Here is a 26,015-nt window from a genome sequence, read left to right as displayed (position 1 = left end):
CTCCCGCCGCAGCCTTTCCCATGCAGAACTCCAGCCACGTCAAGTTTGAGCCACCGTCCGTCCCTGTCATATTCATACTGGGTGAGTACGATAGCACGACAGCACCTGGACGGGGCGCGCCACCCCTCCCGCCGCAGCCTTCCCCATGCAGAACTCCAGCCACGTCAAGTTTGAGCCACCGTCCGTCCCTGTCATATTCATACTGGGTGAGTACGATAGCACGACAGCACCTGGACGGGGCGCGCCACCCCTCCCGCCGCAGCCTTCCCCATGCAGAACTCCAGCCACGTCAAGTTTGAGCCACCGTCCGTCCCTGTCATATTCATACTGGGTGAGTACGATAGCACGACAGCACCTGGGTGGGGCGCGCTACCCCTCCCGCGGCCGCCTTTCCCATGCAGAACTCCAGCCACGTCAAATTTGAGCCACCGACCGTCCCTGTCATTCATACTGGGTAGAATACAACCATGACTCAGGAACAAATATCTGTGCTGATCACACATACAATAAAAAATTACCTTACCGGGATTCGAACCCAGGACCATCGGCTTCATAGGCTGGGTCAGACCGGTTTACACGTATCTGCTGTGTCACAAACTTTTCTCTCAGTCTAGACTTATATCTCTTCACGCTAAATGTGTTATAGGTAAACAAAGATCGGCGGGGGTGAGCTATTTGCCTTATAATACAACGTAAGACATGTCAAATTACACCGCTCACACCTTAAATGGATGAAAAGGGGGGGAAATACACTATGAAAGTACACAAGGTAAATGTTGTTTATTTTGGCAGGTGGCCCGGGCAGCGGGAAGGTGACACACTGCGATAACCTGATGCAGGAGAGACGCGGCCTCGTCCACGTCAACATGACAGATCTGCTTCAACAATACGCCATCGGGAATGGTACGTCCTAATCATAACTTTTTTCATTTAGACAACAGCAAACCGAATAAAGCAGAACTTAGAGAGTCTTGCTATTTCAGTCAGTCTCGGTACAAAAAGTAGGTACTGAGGTTGACCGAAGAAAGTACGATGGAAAATAGTTATGCACTATCTACATCTGTAAATACAATGTTACTTGGATCAGCCTACAGGTAAAATGGTCAAACGCATGTTAAAGTATGTGTGGCGAGGTCTCTGTTCGGGCGGATTACCAGTTAATATCATTATTATATCATTACTAGTTAATATAATTTTCATAAAGCGGTATCCAGACGGGACTGATCAAATAGTCGACTTGATCAAAAATAAAATTGGCGTCAATCTCCAATTTTAGATTTATGGTGATTAAGAGCCCTTTAAATTGAAAAAATGCCCCAGAACGAAAATACTGGCCTTACGAATTGGTATTCTTGCGTCCGCACCTCATTTTATCGGTAATATCGGTCATTATAGGCGGTTGAATTCGGCGAGCCAAATTGGCGTTTGCGTCCACACGTCCTGATTCGATCGGGCAATTTAATCAGATTGCTGAAAAATTGACTATTCTGGATACGTTTTAAGAAGTTTCAAGTTACAAAATGTCTGCAAACCGTCCTCACCCATGACCGCCACTTGATCGATCTCCACCTGACAGTTAAGTGAGCAATCGCCGACTCTATTACAACGATATAAGACACAATAATGGCCATTAACTTTGTTCATTATTCAGCATAAACACAGCAATTGGCATTAAACTGTTTGCCTCTTGGCAATTTCTTGCCTTTGTGAGCTTACGATGAAATTACCTTTTTTTATAGCGACCTTGGTAGTTCTTCCTCAAATAATGTGGTCTAGGTCAAGTATTGTTCTTTAAGAGCAAGGCTTTTGGTAGCTGATGTAACTACCAGCCGAACTTTTACCCAAAAAGCCTTTAGCGTCGATTGAGTCCCTACAGTTTATTAAGTATAAGGTACTTGCGCTTAATAAGGCCCACTTTTAATTTAATTTTCTATTTTTTTCATTTTTGATATGAACTTGCAATTTTGTCTACTAACCAAACATGGGCGAGAAATTTAAACTCATTTACACTTATAAAAGTATGAGATTTTGAAATTGAGCAAGCTTTAAAACTGGGCCTTATTAGGTGCAAGTACCTTATATATTTAATTACACAAATACCCGTTTGCACCCGGTAGACCCTACCGGGATATAATTTCATTGTTTTTACTTTAATTCCGACGTTTCAGCTGAGTTGCACCAGCTGTGGTCACGGAAAGACTCTCCGTGACCGTGTACAAAACGCGAGTTTAAAATGTTATGTTTATTAAGGCGATATGATTCGACTCATCAACGAATCTGAGGGGGTGAGGTGCGCGGCAAACCGTGAAGCCCCGCCCGCGCGTCCCGAACCGCTCGACGAGCACGTGAGCGCGCGCTGTGCGCGGCGGCGATAGCAAACGGGTCACAGTATAAGGATCTTATGATGGCAGTATTTTAACCATACCGTGCAAGGGTCACGTTTTTATAGTTTTTATTGTATATGTATATATTTTTTGCATTACGTGTTTCTGATCATTATATTTAGAATTATTATTTTTACAGAGCCATGTGTACTTATTATTTAGTGATCGGTAACAACGTTTTAATTTAATGGCAGCGTAGTAGAATTAAAGTACCGAAAGGGAATAAACATTTTAAGGTGACGGTCAATTAAGGTAAGGTATTGTTCATATAAAGGTAAGGTATAGGTAGGTAGGTAGGTAGGTAGGTAAGGTAGGTAGGTAGGTAGGTAGGTAGGTAGGTAGGTAGGTAGGTACGTAGGTAGGTAGGTAGGTAGGTAGGTAGGTAGGTAGGTAAGGTAGGTAGGTAGGTAGGTAGGTAGGTAGGTAGGTAGGTAGGTAGGTAGGTAAGGTAGGTAGGTAGGTAGGTAGGTAGGTAGGTAGGTAGGTAGGTAAGGTAGGTAGGTAGGTAGGTAGAACCTTAATCAATCGGGGTGAGAGATTAGCATTTTACTCTTAAATACGACAACCTGATAAGAAAACGCAAACATAATCGAAGAGTTTGTATACTACATTGTAAAACACCGGTTGAGTAGAGAGTAATTTTTTTTTATATGACAAATGGTATTCGGTTTTTGAGTATCAAGGCATACCTAAATAAAGAACACTATTCAATAAATTTCAGCAAATCGCTTGAATACATCCCGAAAAACAATACATTAAAGAAAAATAATAATAAAATCATAAGTCAAAAACTGTCACTAGTAGGATGTTGATACTCAGCAAAAATATCCTTCATTATAAGAGGTACTCACAAAAAAAATAATTTAATTTTTTTTTATCGGGTTTAGGGAAAACTCAGTTAAAGGTCAGATGGAGGAGCGGATTTTTTTTTTTTTTTATTATGAATGGGCTTACTCATGGCCACAGACTAGCCGAGGCGTAGACGTGGCCTACGATGGAGCGAGCTCGCCCAGAAGGTGCCTGTTCACTCTTGATTTGAATTGAATTGATTGGCAGAGCTAGACAAAGATAAGTCTGCAACGATTTTGATTTGGTCTAACTCTATAGGCTTAGTATTTATAACATATTTGTAACAGGTTCCGTTTGGCACCCGTGGGTATAGAAACCTACAAAAGAAAACACAAAGTACAGAAACAGTCTAATTATTTAACAATCACTTGTCTGTACCTGTAAATCATCTATCGCGTTGGCAATATTTGCAAAATTGCTCTCAACTGTTTTGGAAGAAACGGAGCCAAGATTATTTACATACCTTACAACAAAGGTCAAAATGGTTTACCTCGCCTCCCAATATTAATGTAGGAGACTTAGTGTTGGTCAAGGACGACCGAGTTTCTCCTTGCAGTTGGCCACTTGCAATTGTCCAACAAACACATCCCGGTTTAGACGGCATTGTGCGCAAGGTTACTCTGCGCACAAGAGCTAACAATTCCTTTTTGAGAGCTGTTAATAAACTGTGTCCTCTGCCTTATACTCACTAAATCCCCTTCTTTTATCGCATTAATTGCATATATTTTTTTTTTTCGCGCCTATACATGCGCAAATTCTGTTCTCTCTTTTTTCATATTATGAGAAAGCCACATAGTGCTTTCGGTGGGGGGTGTTTAGTATTCATCCTTAATACCTACTGCTATACTGATTTACTTGAGGTAGCGAGGCTACTGGCCGGCGACACACAAGCAATGGTCTAAAAAGTAATAACTAACGGTGTCAGTGTCACCAAAACATCGCGACAGAAAGGATATCTGAATTCGCAAAATATACCATAAAACAGTGCCTTGAAATAACGAGGAAGCCAGCAGCGAGCAATCCACCCGCCGAGGCCTCTGCCAGCTGCAGACCACAAAATCCCGGTAAGCCCTTCTACAATCTGGTAAAGCAGTATAGTGTAGCGAAGGAACTAACTTAAAAAACTACAGTCCACTGGCTTTACGCCACACCTACATACCGTAATTATTTATTTATATGAGCCTAGAGTGTCCCACTGCTGGGCAAAGGCCTCCCTCCTCCCTTTCCACGTATCCCTGTCTTGACCCGTCTCCCACCAGTACCTATCAAAGGCGTCATGTAACATGTAAGTGAATAATTTGTTACATACCGTAATGTAACAAATTATTTTCAATATTATGTTTTGTTTCTTCCAAATATCTATTAAATAATTAACTGTTGTTGAAAACCTGTTCAAGGACGCCGAATTAATATCTACGATTCCACGTCCTTGAACAGGTTTAAAACATCAATCACTTTCTTTTTCTACCAGATATGGTTCAGTCAAATTAATTTCTTCTACCTTTCTTAGCTAAACTCTAGTTCTACCTAAATTAGCCAGACTCTAAAACCAGTACAGGCAGCAGCAGAAATAGATAAGCAGAATAACATGTTCAAAATGATCGACACAGACCTTATTATCTTGACATTTCCGTGTCATCATTTTGATTACTAGGCCCCGTAGCTATTTCTGCTGCTGACTGTACAATCCAGTAAATTTTAGTGAAACTTTTATATTTTTATTCAGTCTAGCGTATGCTTTATGTTTATTTATTACTATCGACCCGCCCCGGCCTCGCGCGGGACTGCGGGTTAACAAATCGCTTAATAATCCTGTAAACTTTTGTATAGGATTTTGCTTTGTTCGTCATTCCCGCAGCTCGACTTTCGGCCTCGCCCAAAATTACTGGGGGTGGAGCATGCTTGGACATTCGAGATAAAGCTCCGGGCCTGACGACCCTCCGCGGGGTCGGCCTTCAGCCTCCTTCGGGCTCGCCTAACCTACTTGAAAATTTGAATTTGGCCTGTGTCCGCCGCCATTTTGGATTTTTCCAATATTTTTTTCACATAGTAATCTTGGGCCTCCAAGCTCGCCGCATGCCAAATCTCAGCGCACTCGGACCAACATGAAAAAAATTAAAAAAAAGTCGCCCTGTGTGAATTTTTTTAAATGCAGTTTGTTTTGTCTTGGGGCCCTCTATGACATTTGGTCGAGCACCCCCCACCCATCTCGCACCGTTTAAAAGTTGCCATACAAAATTAAAATGACCCATTATTTCCGCCATCTTGGATTTTTTCCAAAAAAATTTTTTCATAGGAATTTAGGGGCCTCTATCTTCCCCCATGCCAAATCTCAGCGCGCTCGGACCAACTTGAAAAAAAATTAAAAAAGTCGGCCATTTTGAAAAAATTTAAATGTATTTTGTTTTGTCTTGGGGCCCTCTATGACATTTGGTCGAGCACCCCCCACCCATCTCGCACCGTAATATGAATACTTTTTGAGATATTGGGGAAATTGAAGATCTCTACTTTCCCCCCCTTTTTTTGCTTATAACTTTTGATATTTTGTGTGTGCTACTACACGCTTCGAATACATTTTTCTAGGCATTATGACGAATCTAATAAGGTATCACAAGTATTTTTAGGAGTATTATCTCTATTTTTCACCGTGTTCAGTTTCTCGAACAAGACTAATACAACCAAGCACAAGATGAACTGCCTGTAGGCACTTGGAACTCTCAATTATATTTAATTCATATCGACCGTGGTCAAATATTAAAATTAGTGATATGTATTTAGTTCTTAAATAATTGTATTGCGATATGCCTATTATGGTAATTTTTTCAATTATTTCAATTTGACATTTTATATTTATATAAATTTATGATTATGATGATGAATTTGCACGCTTGACGGGCCTGGCACGTTGCATGCGATCCAAAGCCGGGCGCCTTCGGCATCCTCATACTAAAAGCGTAACACTAGGTATACATATATTGTAACATCCCCATACTGTGTCAATCCAAATAAATAATTTCTGATTTTCAAAGGAGTCAAAGAGCACGAAGGAATATAATCATTTTGCAGATCGGACGTAGGTATATCAGTAAAGGTGAAATACTGTAAATATATCATACTTACATACTCACAATTATATTATCTAGGAATATAATATTATTTACCTACATTGAAATTGGTTGCTGACCTAGTGAAAATACTGAAATATTTTAACTGTTGATGTAGTAAAGCTAGGCGCTTTCAACCACCTCGTAAAGTATTAGATGCTTCTGTTATCAGAAAGTGTGTTTTTATAGCACTTAGTGACTTTTTCTTACGTTTCATATGCTTTGTTTCCCATTGTTTGTAAATGGTAAAATCACGTGACCGCGCGGAACACACTGACACAGGTCCATCCTCTACAAGCGCTGCCGCGCGACTGAAGAGGGCGTAAGTGCGTTCGCGAGTGATTGCGCTTGCGGATTTAGTAGGTATTGAAACATATAAATTATTTTAATGATGTTACCGAGACAAAGTGATCCAAAACGTCTAGATTATCTTATTACCTATACATTTGTGTAAAAAACAAGTCAAAAAAGTTTGTATTGTAGATATCGTTTGGATTTATTGTTAAAAAAAGGCGTAACTTTGGAATTTTTTTCTATCGAGCAAAGTTTATCTAATCATGTTTTTGAGATCCAAAACGTATCTGCCAGATCCTTAAGTATAAGATATATTTTTTTCACAAATTTAAAACATTGTTTCTTATATTTCTAATGGATTCAAAAAACTGGTTCGCTTAGCTCCTACGGAAAAAGCACGCCTTAAGTATTGAAATTGGTTGCTGACCTAGTGAAAATACTGAAATATTTTAACTGTTGATGTAGTAAAGCTAGGCGCTTTCAACCACCTCGTAAAGTATTAGATGCTTCTGTTATCAGAAAGTGTGTTTTTATAGCACTTAGTGACTTTTTCTTACGTTTCATATGCTTTGTTTCCCATTGTTTGTAAATGGTAAAATCACGTGACCGCGCGGAACACACTGACACAGGTCCATCCTCTACAAGCGCTGCCGCGCGACTGAAGAGGGCGTAAGTGCGTTCGCGAGTGATTGCGCTTGCGGATTTAGTAGGTATTGAAACATATAAATTATTTTAATGATGTTACCGAGACAAAGTGATCCAAAACGTCTAGATTATCTTATTACCTATACATTTGTGTAAAAAACAAGTCAAAAAAGTTTGTATTGTAGATATCGTTTGGATTTATTGTTAAAAAAAGGCGTAACTTTGGAATTTTTTTCTATCGAGCAAAGTTTATCTAATCATGTTTTTGAGATCCAAAACGTATCTGCCAGATCCTTAAGTATAAGATATATTTTTTTCACAAATTTAAAACATTGTTTCTTATATTTCTAATGGATTCAAAAAACTGGTTCGCTTAGCTCCTACGGAAAAAGCACGCCTTAAGTATGTTTGTACCTAGACATTTTTTGGAAGTTTAGCACATACATTTATTTAGAAATATATGTACCTATGTATGTGTAGTGATAAAAATACGATAAATAGTTTACGATACAAATCCGGAAAAGAGGAAATTCGAAACGAAAAGCGATAAATTAAAACGCGACCGAAGGGAGTGTTTTAAATCGACACGAGTTGCGAATTACCTATTTGCACGTGTATTGTATAACGTTTTACAGTAGGTATATATGGCCCTTTAAACTTTTGACATACGTATAGAAAGTTCTAGGCTATAATTTCCTAAAGTTAAATAAAAATAATAGTTTATTGCAATGGCATGCAAGTTCACATTACAATGTAGGTACCACTTTAATCCGAGCATTGATTTTATGCTAATTTCCCCAAGGGTAGGCTCGGTTAAAAATAATATCATAAAATTCATAATCTCTAACTTAACCTTCTGAGACCCTGCGTACGAATGTTTGTACATATTTCGCAATCTATTTTGAACTTTTATAGAATAAGTGAGGGTTCCAAATTCAAAAACAGGTGCTATTTTTGGACTTACACTAGCCTCCGAACAAAATAATGTAACATTTGTCTATGGTAGTTTTGTGTTTGCTAGTTGGCGCTAGTGTGTAAAGAAACCACAGACAAAACATCCTCCAGACTGAGCAGAGTCGCGCTACCCCCTCTGCCACGCATACGGTAGTTTTACTCCATGTTCGAGTCGAAAGTGTCTTTATGTGACGTCCGTGTCTTTGAATGGACCAATCACGGCACGGGACTTCGCTCACCTCGTACCGCGCACCCCCGCATTTTTGGTATCATCGCCCGTTGCCTGAAATAATTGCTCTAAACTCGGTCTATAGTTCGTTTTTTTTAGCATTAGAAAGAACTTGCAAGAAGGTAAGCGATCTTGGCAAGTCTTTTAATTGAAAAACGCTTTTTAAAATCAGTAACTATTATTACTTATGAAAGCAGAAGAATATAAATGATCGTATTAGATTCATAATTGTTACATATTGGCCGTAACTTATTTTGAAAATGTGTTTTTCAATTAAAAGACACATCAAGATTGTTTACCTAATTTATAATGCTAAAAAAAACGAAGTATAGAGAAGAAACTAATGTTTTGTTGAGATTCCGGAGCTCTTCAGTTCCGTATGTATACGCTTCTCTCCAAATTGTGAAACTTTAATGTGTACAGTCACCTACAATAATATGTTACTCTTCGAAGGCCGCAAAAATATAGTTGGTCATGGAGATCTTGTCAGTAGAAAAAGGCGGCAAAATTGAAAAATGTAGGCGCGAAGGGATATCGTCTCATAGAAAATTTGAATTTTGCGCCTTTTTCTGCTGACAAGATTTGCTTGACCATCTATATGTGACACGCTCTTATTGGCTCTACAAATAAGACCGTGTCAGATATTTTTGTGGCCTTCGTTGTGTAATATATTATTGCAGGTGACTGTACGTACACTTGGCCAAAACCGATTATTCAAGATTAGGTAAGTATTTTTAGGTGTAATTTATTTTTCATCACACTTGCTCGAAAACGATCTTATTTCATGCAGGTGTATTGAAGGCGGGATAAAGTCCTATATTGTTCCCGCGGGAGTTATGGACTGTAAAGAAAAGCTACTCCTAGGGTGTTATAGCCTACCAGCCTACGGCTGTCGCGAATTATAGACCTTGTTTACAAAATATCGCTTACCCCCGTCGTTGTACAGTCAACAACAGAGCTATGAATACAGGCAAAGTGCCAAAAATATGTATACACGACCTTAATGTACAGGCAATAAAGTACTGTATACATATTTTTGACACTTTGCCTGTATTCATAGCTCTGTTGTTGACTGTACAACTACTGTACAGTCAAGGACAAATCGACAAAGACAACTGATTATGGCATCCTAAAGTGTCATTTTATGGAACTTGCTAAATATGTAAACAAACCGCCATAATGAAATTGTCAAAGAATGATGAATTTACTAGTGACTTTTGTTTACATAGTTTTGTTTACAAGTTCCATAGAATGACACTTTACATTACATTATATATTTTTTACATTTGATTACGAGCCTTATTGCTTGAAATTAATGTTTTTATTAAAGATACCTATTTTTTATTAACTTCACTGTCAAGAATGTAAGGGCATGTAAATATTTTTTTCCTTTGGACAACGTACATATTTAACACATTTAGCGCCAAGCGCGAACCCGTGTCGGGTACACTGTTCGTAGCGACAACGCGCTACATACGGCGAAACCGTGGCTACGCGCTACGAGCGTAACCCGTAGCGCTTAGTGGCACTGAATGTGTTAAGACCTTGACCGATAAGATGTCAAAATAAAATAAATAACTCGAGTAGTCATGACTTATCCGTCTAAAATCTATCGATATAAAGTAAATCAATACTGCTGCGTACTAATCGTCATTTCATTAATTTGTACAGACACGCGTGTGACCACGCTTCACGTGCTTTGTCGCACTTTCCTACTCCCTTATTCATAAAACTTTATGGGCATGATGGTCGTATTTGTCTACGTGACAGCGTGATAAAACGGTGTCCGTCTCTTTCTATCCCGCAGAGTTAAAAAGTGACAGTTGTTTTATCACGTGGATAAATGTGGATAAAGCGATCCGTAATAGGCTTGCTGATTTAGTTAAATTATATAATATTTAAAACTTTCGCGTTTTGACCATATAGGTATTAACTCGCATTTATCCGTACCCGTAGGTCCTTTTACCTTTTTTTTACCGACGTTTTGCTGGGACATCAGTTAGCTGCGACCACGACCAGTGAAACCTGTGTCGAAACGTCGGTAGATAAAGATAATAAAATAAATTCGTGATAGACCCGTCTATAAATGTGAGTTAATATTAGTTTGATTATGTTTTATCCCTTTCTTACAAATACTGTCAAAATAAAGACAAACTATTCATAGCTAATTCAGGACAGTAACGCGTTTATGAAGAAATACTTAATGCCACTAGAATTAACTCGCGTGTGAAAACTATCTTAAATATGTACATTCGAGTGCTTAGGCCCTTATCGGAGCTAATCATCTATAAAGGTGTGAACGGCCTCCTAGGCTAGTCGGTAGTGACCCTGTCTATAAAGTAGGAGGTCTTGGGTTCGAATACCGGTAAAGACATTTATTTATAATTTTCATGAATACTGAAACTATAAATAAATATTGGTGGAATATTGGTGGACATCTTACACAGATCAACCTAACCCCAAACTAAGCAAAGCTTGTACTATGGGTGCTAAGCGACGATATACATACTTATATAGATAAATACATACATATATACATAGAAAACACCCATGACTCAGGAACAAATATTAGTGTTCATCACACAAATAAATGCCCTTACTGGGATTCGAACCCAGGACCATCGGCTTCGCAGGCAGGGTCACTACCCACTAGGCCAGACCGGTCGTCAAACTATGTCAAACTATGTATCTAAGTATTGTTTATATATTTATGTATGCTAGTACCCATATTGCAAGCTTTCTATTTTATTATCAAACCACGGTTATAATGGTACTGAGCTCATAATTACGTCATATTAGAATAAATACATAAAATTACCGATTACGCTGTGAAATTTGTTAATCATAAATAATACTTAGCGACACAGATGACGTACCGATTACTTACTGCTAAATAAGGATAGGAGTCTAAAAATTACTTTTAATATCAATGAGGCACGAGTGCGATTGAAGTTACGAGTAAATAGTATCATATTGAATATATCTGAATATGCCTTTCAGCCCAACGACAGATTGAAATGCGGCACGATTTCACAAAAGATTTGTAATTTAAAAAAAAATTGAATGAAAAACACAATAAGTTCTGACGTTTACTACAACTTGACACGAAAGGTTAGAAATATGACCAGATTTATTACTCAATTAATTCCCAGACCATGCTTGCTTCTTGCACACTCTGTATGTGTGTGTGTAATCTGATTCCTGATTACGCATACGAGGTGGGCCGGAATAACCCGTCATACTTAAACTGATTGATTTGTTTATTACTTCATTTGTTACATACATATGAATATGAATAGTTATTTTTAATAAAACCCTGATATCAATGTTCGAATTCATTGAAAAATTGTGTTATAAAAAGTATCTAACTTCCCCCAAGTGAAATATTAAAATAATAATTTACCAGGTATCTTAGACGGTCAAGCAAATCTTGTCAGTAGAAAAAGGCGCGAAATTCAAATTTTTTATGAGTCGATATCCCTTCACGCCTACATTTTTCAAATTTGCCGCCTTTTTCTACTGACAAGATCTGTTTGACCAAGTATAAAACATATTCACTGCATTCACAATAAAAAGAACTGCGTAAAAATAGTCTATAAAAAAAAAAAATTCTCGCTACCCATCCCCAAATTCGCATTATATTTTTTTAGTATGGAAATTATACTAAAAACTTATTCCAAATACCAAATATTCGATACACAATACACCGATTAATCCTATGATAAATTATAAATACATAAGTACATTAGAATTAGCTCTGATTGAATGCTAGCTAAGGCGAAGTTATGTAAGTACTATTTAAGGCGAATTTAGGGTACGTATTTTTGACCCTTATTTTCAATGAACTGTAACATTTATAACGGGGTTTGTTTATGTTTATAATTATGCGTCCAATAACATATATTATTATAATTACTCTAAACATGTCCTACTGAAAAGTTTGCTCTATAATAGATTACCACAAATGTTTGCCTCACTTTAACAGTTAATTTACTTGGTACAAAGTTTGATTTAGACCACTAAAATAATAAATTAGTTTTTGATTGTCCACTAGTTTAAAAAAAGTTGGTCACCCTAAGCGCGGGAATGGACACGTGGATACAAATTCTCAATATTCAAGGCTATTGAAATAATTGTTGGAGTTTATATCAATTTCCTCAAATAATAGACTTAAAATAACGATGTCTCTACAATATACGATTTCAAGCTAATTATTTACATTATAACTACTAATTATAAAATTAAATACAGGGTAGGTAGGGACAACCAGAAATTAAAACGTAAAAATACCACTTTTGATAACAAATTGTGTAGATATTTGTTTAATTTGTTGCCTTTGTTGGTCAAGGAACATACCTAATAGCTTATTATTATATCGGCCTTTAACCAGTCACAAGGCACATAACATACTAATTAAAACCAAAAATATTACTTTGCTAATCCGCGAAAAGATAACGTGCTAGCCAATCAGTGCTATGTGTTCGCGAAAAGATAACGTGCTAGCCAATCAGTGCTATGTGTTCGCGAAAAGATAACGTGCTAGCCAATCAGTGCTATGTGTTCGCGCAATTTCTAATGCTCAAATTGGTAGTAGCTGTAGACCATTGTTTAAAAAACTGAATATATTACCTTTGGCGTGTATTTACATTCTAAAAATTTGTAATTTTGTTAAAAGATTTTCAAAATACTATGTTAAACGTTCTGATATATATTGCTCAAGTAACCCTAGACCACAATACAAAAATATTCTAAACCAACCGCGCTGCATGACCGACATTTACAGAAGAAACGCTTACAATGCGAGTATTATAATATACAATAAACTACCAGTCCACATAAAAGCACTCGAGGACAAGAAATTTACTCAAAAACTGAGATTTTGGCTCATGGAACGCTGTTTTTATACTGTAAACGATTTTATGAATCATACGGAGTGATGTGTTATATTACAACCATTTCTTAAACTACATAGTGTCTTCTAATTCTAATCTGAATATGTCTTTATATTACTGACTCTTTTTTACTGATGTTAAGTTACCATTGTCGGATTAATTTATGTTGTATGTAATGCTAATTAATACCCTCTATAATATTTGCATACTGTTTAAAACAGTTGAAAAAGGTGGAACATATTTTATTTTTACACTAACAAATGTAATCTTTACCCTTTTTCTGCGAATAAATTTTTGTTTGTTTGTTTGTAATATGTATTTCGCAAAACATACTATTGATAGGGCGAGAAACAAGACTTATATCTACTGGGATATGGACCATCCGGACTAGCACATCGCGAGATAGACTATCTGTCCCTCTTTAATTAATACAGTTAGAAAAAGACGGGTAGTCTATCTCGCGGCGAGACACTGTCCCACCAATCATGTGCTAGGCCGGCTTTACAGATGTTTGCCATCCTCAAAATTATCCCGCTTTCGAAGTTACCTCAATGCACCTTAGATTATTTTTCTGATCTGCCTAAATGTTATCGTTTTAGTGGAACCATATTCATAGAACTAGGATCGAAAAAGTATCGGTTTTAACCTATAACCTTTTTTGCAGACATGCAAGACTTTGGCACACTATCCAGCAAGACGGTTACCGAGGTCCTGATGCTTGAAATGAAGATGGCGCCTACTGCCAAGACTTATCTGGTCTCCGGTTACCCAAGATCTATGAGGGACGTCGCAGAGTACTCAGATAAGGTAAGATAAGAAAGTGCACTATCAAGCAAGATGGTCACTGAAGTCCTGACGCTGAAGATGGCACCCACAGCCAAGACTTATCTGGTCTCCGGCTACCCAAGATCTATGAGGGACGTCGCAGAGTACTCAGATAAGGTAAGATAAGAAAGTACACTATCCAGCAAGACGGTCACCGAAGTCCTGATGCTTGAAATGAAGATGGCGCCTACTGTCAAGACTTATCTGGTCTCCGGATACCCAAGATCTATGAGGGACGTCGCAGAGTACTCAAATAAGGTAAGAAATGAAATTAAATATCTTTATTTTCGGGTAAATAGATAAATACCTACCTTAGAACTGACGTAGGTTGTATTAGGCTTATACTTATTATAAAATTAAAACTTCGTAATGAATGTGTTGTGTACTGCACTTAGGTTACTAGAGGGTAAACTAGACCTTTACGGCTACCATCAGTACGGTTACCATCAGTTTGTCACTGACATAAACGCCGTCGAGAACGTAATTTACTTTCTATACATCCCGTTTGCACTAATATGCGAGTGCGAGCGAGATGTATAGAAAGTAATTACTTTCTGATGGTAACCGTACAGTTTGACATTGACATAAACGCTATCGTGAACGTAATTTACTTTCTATATTATATCTCTTTCGCACTAATATGTCAATAAGAGCGAGATGCATAGAAAGTAAATTACGTTCACGATAGCGTTTATGTCAAAGCCAAACTGATGGTAGCCGTACTTATGGGGATTAGCCTGGTCTCCTCAAGATGTTTTTCTTCACAGAAAAGCGACTGATTAATATCAAATGATATTTCGTAGGTACATAAGTTCCGAAAAACAAGCCAGGGTTTGAACCCGCGACCTCTAGATTGAAAGTCAGAGAAAGAGCGTAGTAAATATAGAGCGGAGAATCCTAATTGAAACTGTACACCTGTTACATTCCGATTTCCCCGCCGCCACACGTACCGATGTGTCAGAGGGCCTACCGCGAACCACGTTCGACGTGTTGCCTCCCTGTTACACTTACGTACGAATTGACAAGTGCAACAGCGAGGCAACACGTCGAACGTGGTTCGCGGTAGGCCGTCAGACTTATATATTGTGGTTTAATTCGTTGTGACCTTAACACGTTCGATTTTTGTGCCGATGGGCCGAGCACGCATGTCCGAATATTGATGCCTTCCCGTTAATCTAGTGTTTTGTACAGTTGCCATCAGATATATCTAATAAGCGCTGGTGGCCTAGCGGTAAGAGCGTGCGACTTTCAATCCGGAGGTCGCGGGTTCAAACCCCGGCTCGTACCAATGAGTTTTCCGGAACAAGTACGAAATATCATTTGATATTTTCCAGTTGCTTTTCAGTGATGGAAAACATCGTGAGGAAACCGGACTAATCCCAATAAGGCCTAGTTTCTCCTGTGGGTTGGAAGGTTAGATGGCACTGATGGCAGTCGCTTTCGTAAAAACTAGTGCAATCATGGGATTAGTTGTCAAGCGGACCCCAGGCCCATGAGTCGTGGCAAAATGCCGGGATAACGCGAGGAAGAAGAAGAAGAAGCCATCAGATATATCTGAGTGGTCGAGGTGCTCAAAAATATCTGAATACGGTCTCTAACGCCTTGACAATAGAGGCGTGTTCAGATATTTGTGGCCACCTGGGTCGCTCCGATAGATGTGATGGCGACTGTACTTTTTAAGTTCATTGTTGGGTATTTACGTACATTATCTATTTGAATTTGATTGTGAAGACGGGACCAAGCTAATTTTTAAGAGACTGAGTGCCATAATATCATATGTCGTTAAATTCCAATCAAAATATGATGTTTATAGGGATACTAATGGCCTATTTAGACGACGCGAGAACTCGCATGCGAGTTTCATTACATTGCGGGTTTTGGTCGGTCGGTTAAATTGGACGTAACCAACAATCCGCAATGTAACTAAGATCGCATCCGAATCCGCGCGCCGTCTAAATCAGCCCTTAGTCACTAACAAGACAGCGCAGAGTTAGCTCAGTCTGAATCTAGCTATCAGATAATCCGGTGGCCGAATGCATGAAACCCTACCTGATATAAAAATAGAAAATACCTTCTCTGTAGGGGTAGCTGAATTTTAGTAGCTTCAACTGCTTTTGGTCGGCCGTGGCTTAACTTGGCAAAATTTGCGCAAATGGCGAAAACGTGGTACAAAAATTCATAAAAAAAATCTCATCGAAATTTATAAAAAAAATGTGGTCAAACTGCAAAAACTGCCAGGCTAAGGTGAGGCCGACCAAGACATGAGAAAAAGAAGAACAATAAGAATAATATTTATTTGAAAAGAACATACGTCAACAGGTTTAATTTGATTTAGTTTTCTCTAAATAAGTACCTACATGAATCATATGGTTATTGCACCAACAGTATGCCAATTTTGCAATATCATACCATGATTCACAGGTAATGCCTAGCGTATGTTTGGGTGACTCACTGTTTCGATACTTGTTATCCATTATTCGCAATATGTGGAGAAAAGAAAAGTTCCGAGGAATCATAGCCGATGCTAGGCTATGATTCCTCGAAATTTATGGAATCTATTAACTTGTGAATGCGTATTCTTGTCGGATCTTGTTTTGTTTAGGTATGTGTGTAAATATGACTCTGAAATATTGAAATGCTTTTGTTTATAAGTAGGTGTAAAATTCTGATTTTAACTGTAACTGTAGGTAGGTAATATCTGGGAGACCGAGCTTTGCTCGGAAAACATATAGAAACTCAAATGCGCGTTTTCCCAGAGATAAGACCTAGGTAGATCGATTTATCGCCACCGAAAACCCTCATATAGTTATTAATCGAAATCGTTAGAACCATTTCCGTGATCCCGAAATAAATATAGTATACTTACTTACCTAATATGCTTACTTGGTTGGCGCGGTGACCCAAAATGAGTCTTGGGGGCCGATTTTTGAATTTCGATCGTTCGATTTCGTCACTCGAAAATCGATGGAAAACGGCGAAATGCTAATTTTTGAGATACGAGCGATAAAAATTTGGAATCTAGTGGTATTGAACACTCGATTTCAATTCTATTCGTAGAATTTAAATGCCTAGTACTGGAGATATTAATTAACGAAATACACGAAATCGAATGATCGAATTTCAAAAATCGGCCCCTTGGCCTCCAACACAAGAGCACGCCACTTTGATCAAATTAAGTAATATACATAGAGCCTGTTTTGAACAACTGTGCGAGGTGATTATGTAGGCCATACTGAACAACTTTTTCCATGGGACCAACTCCGAAATCACAAAAACATTTTTGGCCGTTTCATTAATTTTAGTCGAGTGGATGTCGGGAGTGGACGCGATATGGGATTTCGGGGTTGGTCACATAGAAAAAGTTGTTCAGTATCACCTACCTAATCACCTTGCACAATATGGCTTGTTGTTCAAAAAATGTATAAATAAACATGACGACCGGTCTGGCCTAGTGGGTAGTGACCCTGCCTATGAAGCCGATGGTCCCGGGTTCGAATCCTGGTAAGGGCATTTATTTGTATTATGATACAGATATTTGTTCCTGAGTCATGGTTGTTTTCTATGTATTTAAGTATATAAATACTTATTATTATATATATCATTGTCTGAGTACCCACAACACAAGCCTTCTTGAGCTTACCGTGGGGCTTAGTCAATTTGTGTAAAAATGTCATATAATATTTATTTATATAAAAAAAAAAAAACCAAGAATTGCTCGTTTAAAGGAAGGCAATAAATTCCTAAGAATTTCCAAAAAAAAAAATCAATATCATATTAAGCGTATTTTTATTTCAGATCCAGACCATAAGCGGCGTGGTGCTAGTGAGTTGGCGCCAGCGGGTCCTGGAGCGCCAGATCGAGTATGGCGCCCGCCTCGGTCACGTGGTGCTCAGTCTGGCGCGGATGGAGCTCAACAACTTCTACAGAAGCGTCATGCCCGTGGCCGAGTACTTTGATCAGAGCGGGATGCTGATAGCGGTGAGTGGGATAAAACACTTCACACACAGCTCTATTGCGTGTCGTATAGTTAGTTAGACGTGGCGTATATTAGACAGCGGGTCCTGGAGCGCCAGATCGAGTATGGCGCCCGCCTGGGGCACGTGGCGCTCAGTCTGGCGCGGATGGAGCTCAACAACTTCTACAGAAGCGTCATGCCCGTGGCCGAGTACTTTGATCAGAGCGGGATGCTGATAGCGGTGAGTGGGATAAAACACTTCACACACAGCTCTATTGCGTGTCGTATAGTTAGTTAGACGTGGCGTATATTAGACAGCGGGTCCTGGAGCGCCAGATCGAGTATGGCGCCCGCCTGGGGCACGTGGTGCTCAGTCTGGCGCGGATGGAGCTCAACAACTTCTACAGAAGCGTCATGCCCGTGGCCGAGTACTTTGATCAGAGCGGGATGCTGATAGCGGTGAGTGGGATAAAACACTTCACACACAGCTCTATTGCGTGTCGTATAGTTAGTTAGACGTGGCGTATATTAGACAGCGGGTCCTGGAGCGCCAGATCGAGTATGGCGCCCGCCTGGGGCACGTGGCACTCAGTCTGGCGCGGATGGAGCTCAACAACTTCTACAGAAGCGTCATGCCCGTGGCCGAGTACTTTGATCAGAGCGGGATGCTGATAGCGGTGAGTGAGACAAAACACTTCCCACACAGCTCTACAGCGTGGCGTATATTTAGTTAGACGTGGCGTACATTAGACAGCGGGTCCTGGAGCGCCAGATCGAGTATGGCGCCCGCCTGGGGCACGTGGCGCTCAGTCTGGCGCGGATGGAGCTCAACAACTTCTACAGAAGCGTCATGCCCGTGGCCGAGTACTTTGATCAGAGCGGGATGCTGATAGCGGTGAGTGAGACAAAACACTTCCCACACAGCTCTACAGCGTGGCGTATATTTAGTTAGACGTGGCGTACATTAGACAGCGGGTCCTGGAGCGCCAGATCGAGTATGGCGCCCGCCTGGGGCACGTGGCGCTCAGTCTGGCGCGGATGGAGCTCAACAACTTCTACAGAAGCGTCATGCCCGTGGCCGAGTACTTTGATCAGAGCGGGATGCTGATAGCGGTGAGTGAGACAAAACACTTCCCACACAGCTCTACAGCGTGGCGTATATTTAGTTAGACGTGGCGTACATTAGACAGCGGGTCCTGGAGCGCCAGATCGAGTATGGCGCCCGCCTGGGGCACGTGGCGCTCAGTCTGGCGCGGATGGAGCTCAACAACTTCTACAGAAGCGTCATGCCCGTGGCCGAGTACTTTGATCAGAGCGGGATGCTGATAGCGGTGAGTGAGACAAAACACTTCACACACAGCTCTATTGCGTGTCGTATAGTTAGTTAGACGTGGCGTATATTAGACAGCGGGTCCTGGAGCGTCAGATCGAGTATGGCGCCCGCCTGGGGCACGTGGCGCTCAGTCTGGCGCGGATGGAGCTCAACAACTTCTACAGAAGCGTCATGCCCGTGGCCGAGTACTTCGATCAGAGCGGGATGCTGATAGCGGTGAGTGAGACAAAATATTTTCAGATTATACGATAGTATGGCGTATAGTATGTAAGTCGGTGACATTTTTTTTTAAATTTATTTATTAGCACAAAATATTTATATACATTCAAAGAATTATGGCAGCGAACAAAGCCCCCCGAGGCTTAACTGCCGCTCTAATCGCTCTTATTTACTCTTAATATTAAGTACATTTGACAGTCGTTGGGGCGCCAAATTGAGTACCGCGCCTCGGCCGTATAAAAATATTAGTGTATTTATGTGTCACGTACATGTCATGAAGCTTCGTCCACACAGGTTTAGCGAGTATGGAATATTTTATTCCTTAGGGAGTAATGGACTATTTAGACATATCGTCCTTATTGCACAATATACTAGATATTGATATTAGAGTGCCGGGAGCGCGCTCGGCGTCTCTGTCCGTAGTCGCTTTCCTCTACAAAGCGGGAAAATGCTGGCTACGAGTTTAGCGCTACGAGAGGTCAGCACGGCGGCTCTTTGAAGGTGCATTGGGGCTCTCTGGAGGTACATTGCGGCTCTTCAAGGGACCAAAAAAATCATATTTGGAGTTTTAAGACCACTGAAAACATTTTCGGCTCTTTAAGATTTCTATAACTGGTGTTTTCTACTGCAGTTGGCTCTTCTCAAAAGTTTGCCGACCCCTCCTACGAAAATGTTACCCCTGCCTGCGTTACGTCGTAGGCCTCTACGCCTCGTAGCCATTGTAGCGATGCGCTACGCGGTGATGTCACGCACACATTCAGTCCACTAGGCAATTAATACGTGGGCGGTAACGGCTAGATTGTTCATAGCTTTGTTGATTTGGGATATTTCAAACAATTGTAGTATAGCGGCTCGATTCGGGAAATGAATTAGAGACTCACTAGATATGAAATAGTAAAGATATGTGACGTTCCACTGCAAAAGGTACTTATGGCGGCTGGCGCCGCGATTCGGGAAATGAATTAGAGATTCACTAGATATGAAATAGTGAAGATGTGTGACGTATTCCACGGAAAAAGGTAACTTATGGCGGCCGGCGCTTACTTCGCATAGCGCCGCAATAATAATGGAGCGGCGTTGATAATAGCGCTTACGAGAACTGCCATAAGGTACCTTTATCCGTGGGACGTCACATATCTTTACTATATCGTATCTAGTTAATCTCTAATTCATTTTCCGAATCGCGCCGTAAGTGTAAGGTAACTTTGGTTCAATGATCTACCGGTATTTGTTTTTGTTGTATCTATTTTGAAAAACACATTCACCGCTAAGCTACAGTTGTAGCGCTACAAGGTGCTCAAAAATATCTAAACATGCACTGTAACGTCTTTATAGTAGAAGCTATGTTTATTGTATTGTAAGAACCGAGACCGATTAGCAGAAGCTAGTAATTTTAAATAAAGCATTGTAATAAAATATAAGTAATAAAATGATGTCAAACCCGTTGGTAAATTTACCATCCATTAAAATGAAAAAAAAAAACATTATGCATGATACATACTCACCTCTATTAAAAATTCAACCTTAATATCATAACAATAAGTGTGCCTGGCAATGCTACTATTATTATCGTCACATCATCAATAGATATCGGTCTCGGCGCCAAGATAAAGTGAAGATGTATTTCGCGCGCTCATCCATCGGCCCATTAGCTCAGTTGGTTAGAGCGTCGTGCTAATAACGCGAAGGTCGCGGGTTCGATCCCCTCATGGGCCACAACTCTTTTTGTACTTTTTATGAAAAATAAAATAAGACAATGAAGGTACAATCATTTTAATTTACCCTTAGTTTCTTATTTATTAGTACATTATTGCAGAGGCCGGGAAAGGGCAATTCGTGGATGAGTTTTGATTTTGAAACAAGACGAATCCACGAATTGCTATTCCTGCCGAGGCATATATAGTGCTTTTCTCCAAACATGCGAGGAAATAAGCTAAAATAATTATTATTTAAGCATCAAGCATCACTCAAATCAAACATTCACATCCAAAATGTCAAAAACAATTTCCCTCTTTAATTAATTTTTAAAAGTTAAAGGCGCAAACTTATTCTGCCATTCAGTACCATTCAATATTCGTTCATTCAATATAATTGCGCAATATAGTTTGTCAAACCAACTTTTCAGTCAGTAAGAACCAGGAAAACTACACCCATCCTTTTCTTTTGGGTGCTAGTACTAGTGTAAGACAAAGATAGTATGATTCTCTTTGTCTATGTTTGAAATGAGAAAGTCCTTTGACAAACTATGTAAGCTTTATGAACACGGATGAGATTTAAAAAAAATATAAAAATAATCTTTGAGTTTATTAAGCAGTATTCGCACGATCATACACGTGAAATGATAGCTGATCGAGTCGTGTAGAAGCGGCTCGCGGCAATAATAATTGGCTGTCTGCGTTTTTTATTATTAAAAAGTAAAAAACACTACAGTAATAAGTTATTACTGTAGTGTTTTTTTACTTCCCGTCCGCTAGAACAGGACAGCGATAGTTTGATGTTTTTTAGTTAGAGTTTGACATTAACGAAGAACTTCCCGTACTATTTTTGCTACAGTAAGGTGAACATTTCCGAGCATATTGGAGAAAAAATATTTAATGTTTTATACAATCAATTTCCTATTTTTTAATATTCAATCTGTTATGCATACATTTCTTTCAGTGTAGCTAAATGTAGACCTAAACACCCTGAACCTAATAGGGTACCTAACCTAATAGAGGACCTAACCCTAATAGCATTTTCTTGTAGGGATTTTGTTGGGCCTTTGTTTACGTATTAGTTGGGCAACCGTTATATTTGGCCGTACGATTTGCTGGAGGGCCCTCGACAAAGGCCCTCCCGAAGATTCCCAACAGAGGGCCATAAGAGTAATTTTTTCGTTGGGCCTATTTAAATTAATCATACAATTATTCAACGGTGGTGGTTTTGGTTGGGCCGTGGTTGGGCCTATACACATTTGTTTGATGGTTGGTTAATTGTTACATTTGGCCGTACGATTTGCTGGAGGGCCCTCGACAAAGGCCCTCCCGAAGATTCCCAACAGAGGGCCATTAGAGTAATTTTTTCGTTGGGCCTATTTAAATAAATCATACAATTATTCAACGGTGGTGGTTTTGGTTGGGCCGTGGTTGGGACTATACACATTTGTTTGATGGTTGGTTAATTGTTACATTTGGCCGTATGGCTTGCTGTAGGGCCAACTGCAAAAAAATAAAAAAGGGCAATTTTTTCGTTGTGCTTCTGTTTGCAAATTCAACAATTACCCAACGGCAAGTCAGGTAGGTCGGTAGGTAGTCGTGCACCAGGTTGAAGGCCCAACACAGCTTGTCCCACAAAGGGCCAACATTGTAACTTTAACGTTGGGCCTTGTGTAGGATTCTTACAATACTACCGTAGGTACATAGTTGTGTAATTTATAGTGTGCCTACAGTCTAATTATGTAATGGGCTTTTGTTTACGAGTCCTACAGTTACCCTACGTTAAGTAAGTGGTTGTGTAATACGACGTTGGGCCTTTGCTGATAAATATCACAATTACACTACGGCAGGCATTGGTTGTATCCACATGAAGGCCCTAGGCAGCAGTTGTTGTTAATCTTCTCTGTATCGTTCCAATTTTAGTATATGTACTGCCGAAGCAAGTACACTTACTATACACTCTAATTTGTATATATACTAACCGCACTTCGAAACTTCGTAAGCGAGATTTATGTTTTTTGAGATTTAAATTGAGAAAATGTTGGTAAAATACAATTTTTTTAATGTATGTATAAATTTTATAGTTATAGCTATTAGATTTATAAGTTACTTTAAAAAAATATTATGATTATATCCGGAATAATCGAGAAAATAACTATAAATTCGATGTTTGGAGACAGTAACGCCATCTAGTGACGCCACAAGCAAACTCAACTGGTATTGTTGGGCATCAGTACCACAGCCAATGTTGTAAATGCGATATTTGTGCTCACTGGGCCAACGAATGTTATCGTTGTTTAGCCACCGGTACCAAAATACACAAAGGCCCATTGTTAGGCGTCAGTGCCACAGCCAATGTTGGTAAATGCGATATTTGTCATCATTGGGCCATCGTATGATATCGTTGATTAGCCAACGTTACCAAAATAAACAAAGGCCCATTGTTGGGCATCAGTGCCACAGCCAATGTTGGTAAATGCGATATTTGTCATCATTGGGCCATCGGATGATATCGTTGATTAGCCAACGTTACCAAAATACACAAAGGCCCATTGTTGGGCATCAATGCTACAGCCAATGTTGGTAAATGCGATATTTGTCGACATTGGGCCATCGGATGATATCGTCGATTAGCCAACGTTACCAAAATAAACAAAGGCCCATTGTTGGGCATCAGTGCCACAGCCAATGTTGGTAAATGCGATATTTGTCATCATTGGGCCATAGGATGATATCGTTGATTAGCCAACGTTACCAAAATAAACAAAGGCCCGTTGTTGGGCATCAATGCTACAGCCAATGTTGGTAAATGCGATATTTGTCGTCATTGGGCCATCGGATGATATCGTTGATTAGCCAACGTTACCAAAATAAACAAAGGCCCATTGTTGGGCATCAGTGCCACAGCCAATGTTGGTAAATGCGATTTTTGTCATCATTGGGCCATCGGATGATATCGTTGATTAGCCAACGTTACCAAAATACACAAAGGCCCATTGTTGGGCATCAATGCTACAGTCAATGTTGGTAAATGCGATATTTGTCGTCATTGGGCCATCGGATGATATCGTTGATTAGCCAACGTTACCAAAATAAACAAAGGCCCGTTGTTGGGCATCAATGCTACAGCCAATGTTGGTAAATGCGATATTTGTCGTCATTGGGCCATCGGATGATATCGTTGATTAGCCAACGTTGCCAAAATAAACAAAGGCCCATTGTTGGGCATCAATGCCACAGCCAATGTTGGTAAATGCGATTTTTGTCATCATTGGGCCATCGGATGATATCGTTGATTAGCCAACGTTACCAAAATACACAAAGGCCCATTGTTGGGCATCAATGCTACAGCCAATGTTGGTAAATGCGATATTTGTCGACATTGGGCCATCGGATGATATCGTCGATTAGCCAACGTTACCAAAATAAACAAAGGCCCATTGTTGGGCATCAGTGCCACAGCCAATGTTGGTAAATGCGATATTTGTCATCATTGGGCCATCGGATGATATCATTGATTAGCCAACGTTACCAAAATACACAAAGGCCCATTGTTGGGCATCCGTGCCACAGCCAATGTTGGTAGATGCGGTATTCGTCACCATTGGGCCAACGAATGTTATCATTGTTTAGCGAACGGTAGCAAAATACACAAAGGCCCATTGTTGGGCATCACTGCCACTGCCAATGTTGGTAAATGCGATATATGTCATCATTGGGCCAACGAATATTATCGTTGTTTAGCCAACGGTACCAAAATACACAAAGGCCCATTGTTGGGCATCTGTGCCACAGCGAATGTTGGTAAATGCGATGGTGGGCCAATACAAAATTAATGTTGGCTACGGAACGAACCTCATCCCAACGTTTTCCCTACCGTTGGCACCGTGGGCCCCAACGAAAATGCTACTAGGGAATAGGGTACCTTTACCATCTACTTAATTCTTAAACCTTTACGTCACTGCTCTTACAATAGGTTTCATTCATGACTGCACTGACGTGGCAATTTAAACGGTTTGTTAAAGAAAACAGTTATTTTTAACCGGGTATTTTTGTCACTAGTTACGTAAAGTGAAACAGAGCCTGATTTTATACACAATTTCGTTTGCACTCAATAAAAAAATTTGTGCGAGAAAGCGCTCGCAACTCAAAATTTTAAAATGTCTGAGAATGAAATGAAAAATGAGAATTAAATTAAAATATTACTACTTATTGCAACGAAATGCAGAAAAAAAACGTTTCATAAAGTTAACAAAAAAATAACTACTCAAATCGACCCACGGGTCTCGGAGTAATCGGTGAACATACATAAAAAAAAACATAGCCACAACCGAATACAGAACCTCCTCCTTCTATGAAATGGAAGTCGGTTAAAAATGAGAACAGCTAGCCGTTTTGTCTCTATTAAGTTCCCTGATTCTCTTTTTCTACCTAGTGAGTCTAGATGGTCATTTTTGGCTATTTTCTTAAATAACTTCTAACCTATATGTTTTAAAATTATAAAAAGAAATATATTTGAAATTCTCAAGATGAGCTCTTTCATTTGATATCTAACACGATATAGTTTGCAAAACTTTATTTTTTAACTTTCAGATTTACCCCCCAAAAGTGGCCCCATGTTTAAAATTAATTGGTTTA

The 26,015-nt window shown here is 39.6% G+C and overlaps 2 protein-coding genes and 1 non-coding gene across 3 annotated transcripts in view; all 3 read left to right on the top strand.

The window, feature by feature from the left end:
* Positions 1 to 251: 251 nt before the first annotated feature.
* Positions 252 to 14,167, top strand: LOC134663394 (adenylate kinase isoenzyme 1-like). The gene is made up of 3 exons (XM_063519757.1): positions 252 to 331; positions 793 to 903; positions 14,016 to 14,167. Exons 1-3 carry the CDS (start codon positions 271 to 273, stop codon positions 14,165 to 14,167), a joined length of 324 nt encoding a protein of 107 aa, XP_063375827.1. The 5' UTR covers positions 252 to 270.
* Positions 14,168 to 14,188: 21 nt separating this feature from the next.
* Positions 14,189 to 26,015, top strand: part of LOC134663393 (uncharacterized) — a 46,020-nt gene continuing 34,193 nt past the window's right edge. The window contains exons 1-9 of the mRNA XM_063519756.1: positions 14,189 to 14,293; positions 17,972 to 18,190; positions 18,232 to 18,372; positions 18,450 to 18,590; positions 18,668 to 18,808; positions 18,862 to 19,026; positions 19,080 to 19,244; positions 19,298 to 19,462; positions 19,540 to 19,680. Of these exons, the coding sequence (XP_063375826.1) occupies positions 14,189 to 14,293; positions 17,972 to 18,190; positions 18,232 to 18,372; positions 18,450 to 18,590; positions 18,668 to 18,808; positions 18,862 to 19,026; positions 19,080 to 19,244; positions 19,298 to 19,462; positions 19,540 to 19,680 (1,383 nt within the window). The remainder of the gene's footprint in view (positions 14,294 to 17,971; positions 18,191 to 18,231; positions 18,373 to 18,449; positions 18,591 to 18,667; positions 18,809 to 18,861; positions 19,027 to 19,079; positions 19,245 to 19,297; positions 19,463 to 19,539; positions 19,681 to 26,015) is intronic.
* On the top strand, positions 21,326 to 21,399 carry Trnai-aau (transfer RNA isoleucine (anticodon AAU)). Its single transcript has one exon. It is a non-coding gene; the product is annotated as a tRNA-Ile (tRNA).

This window comes from Cydia fagiglandana, chromosome 4 (genome assembly GCF_963556715.1).
Source record: "Cydia fagiglandana chromosome 4, ilCydFagi1.1, whole genome shotgun sequence".
NCBI classification, from domain to species: Eukaryota; Metazoa; Arthropoda; class Insecta; order Lepidoptera; family Tortricidae; genus Cydia; species Cydia fagiglandana.
The sequence above is the reverse complement of the archived record's forward strand: the minus strand, read 5'-3'. Positions and strand labels throughout refer to the sequence as shown.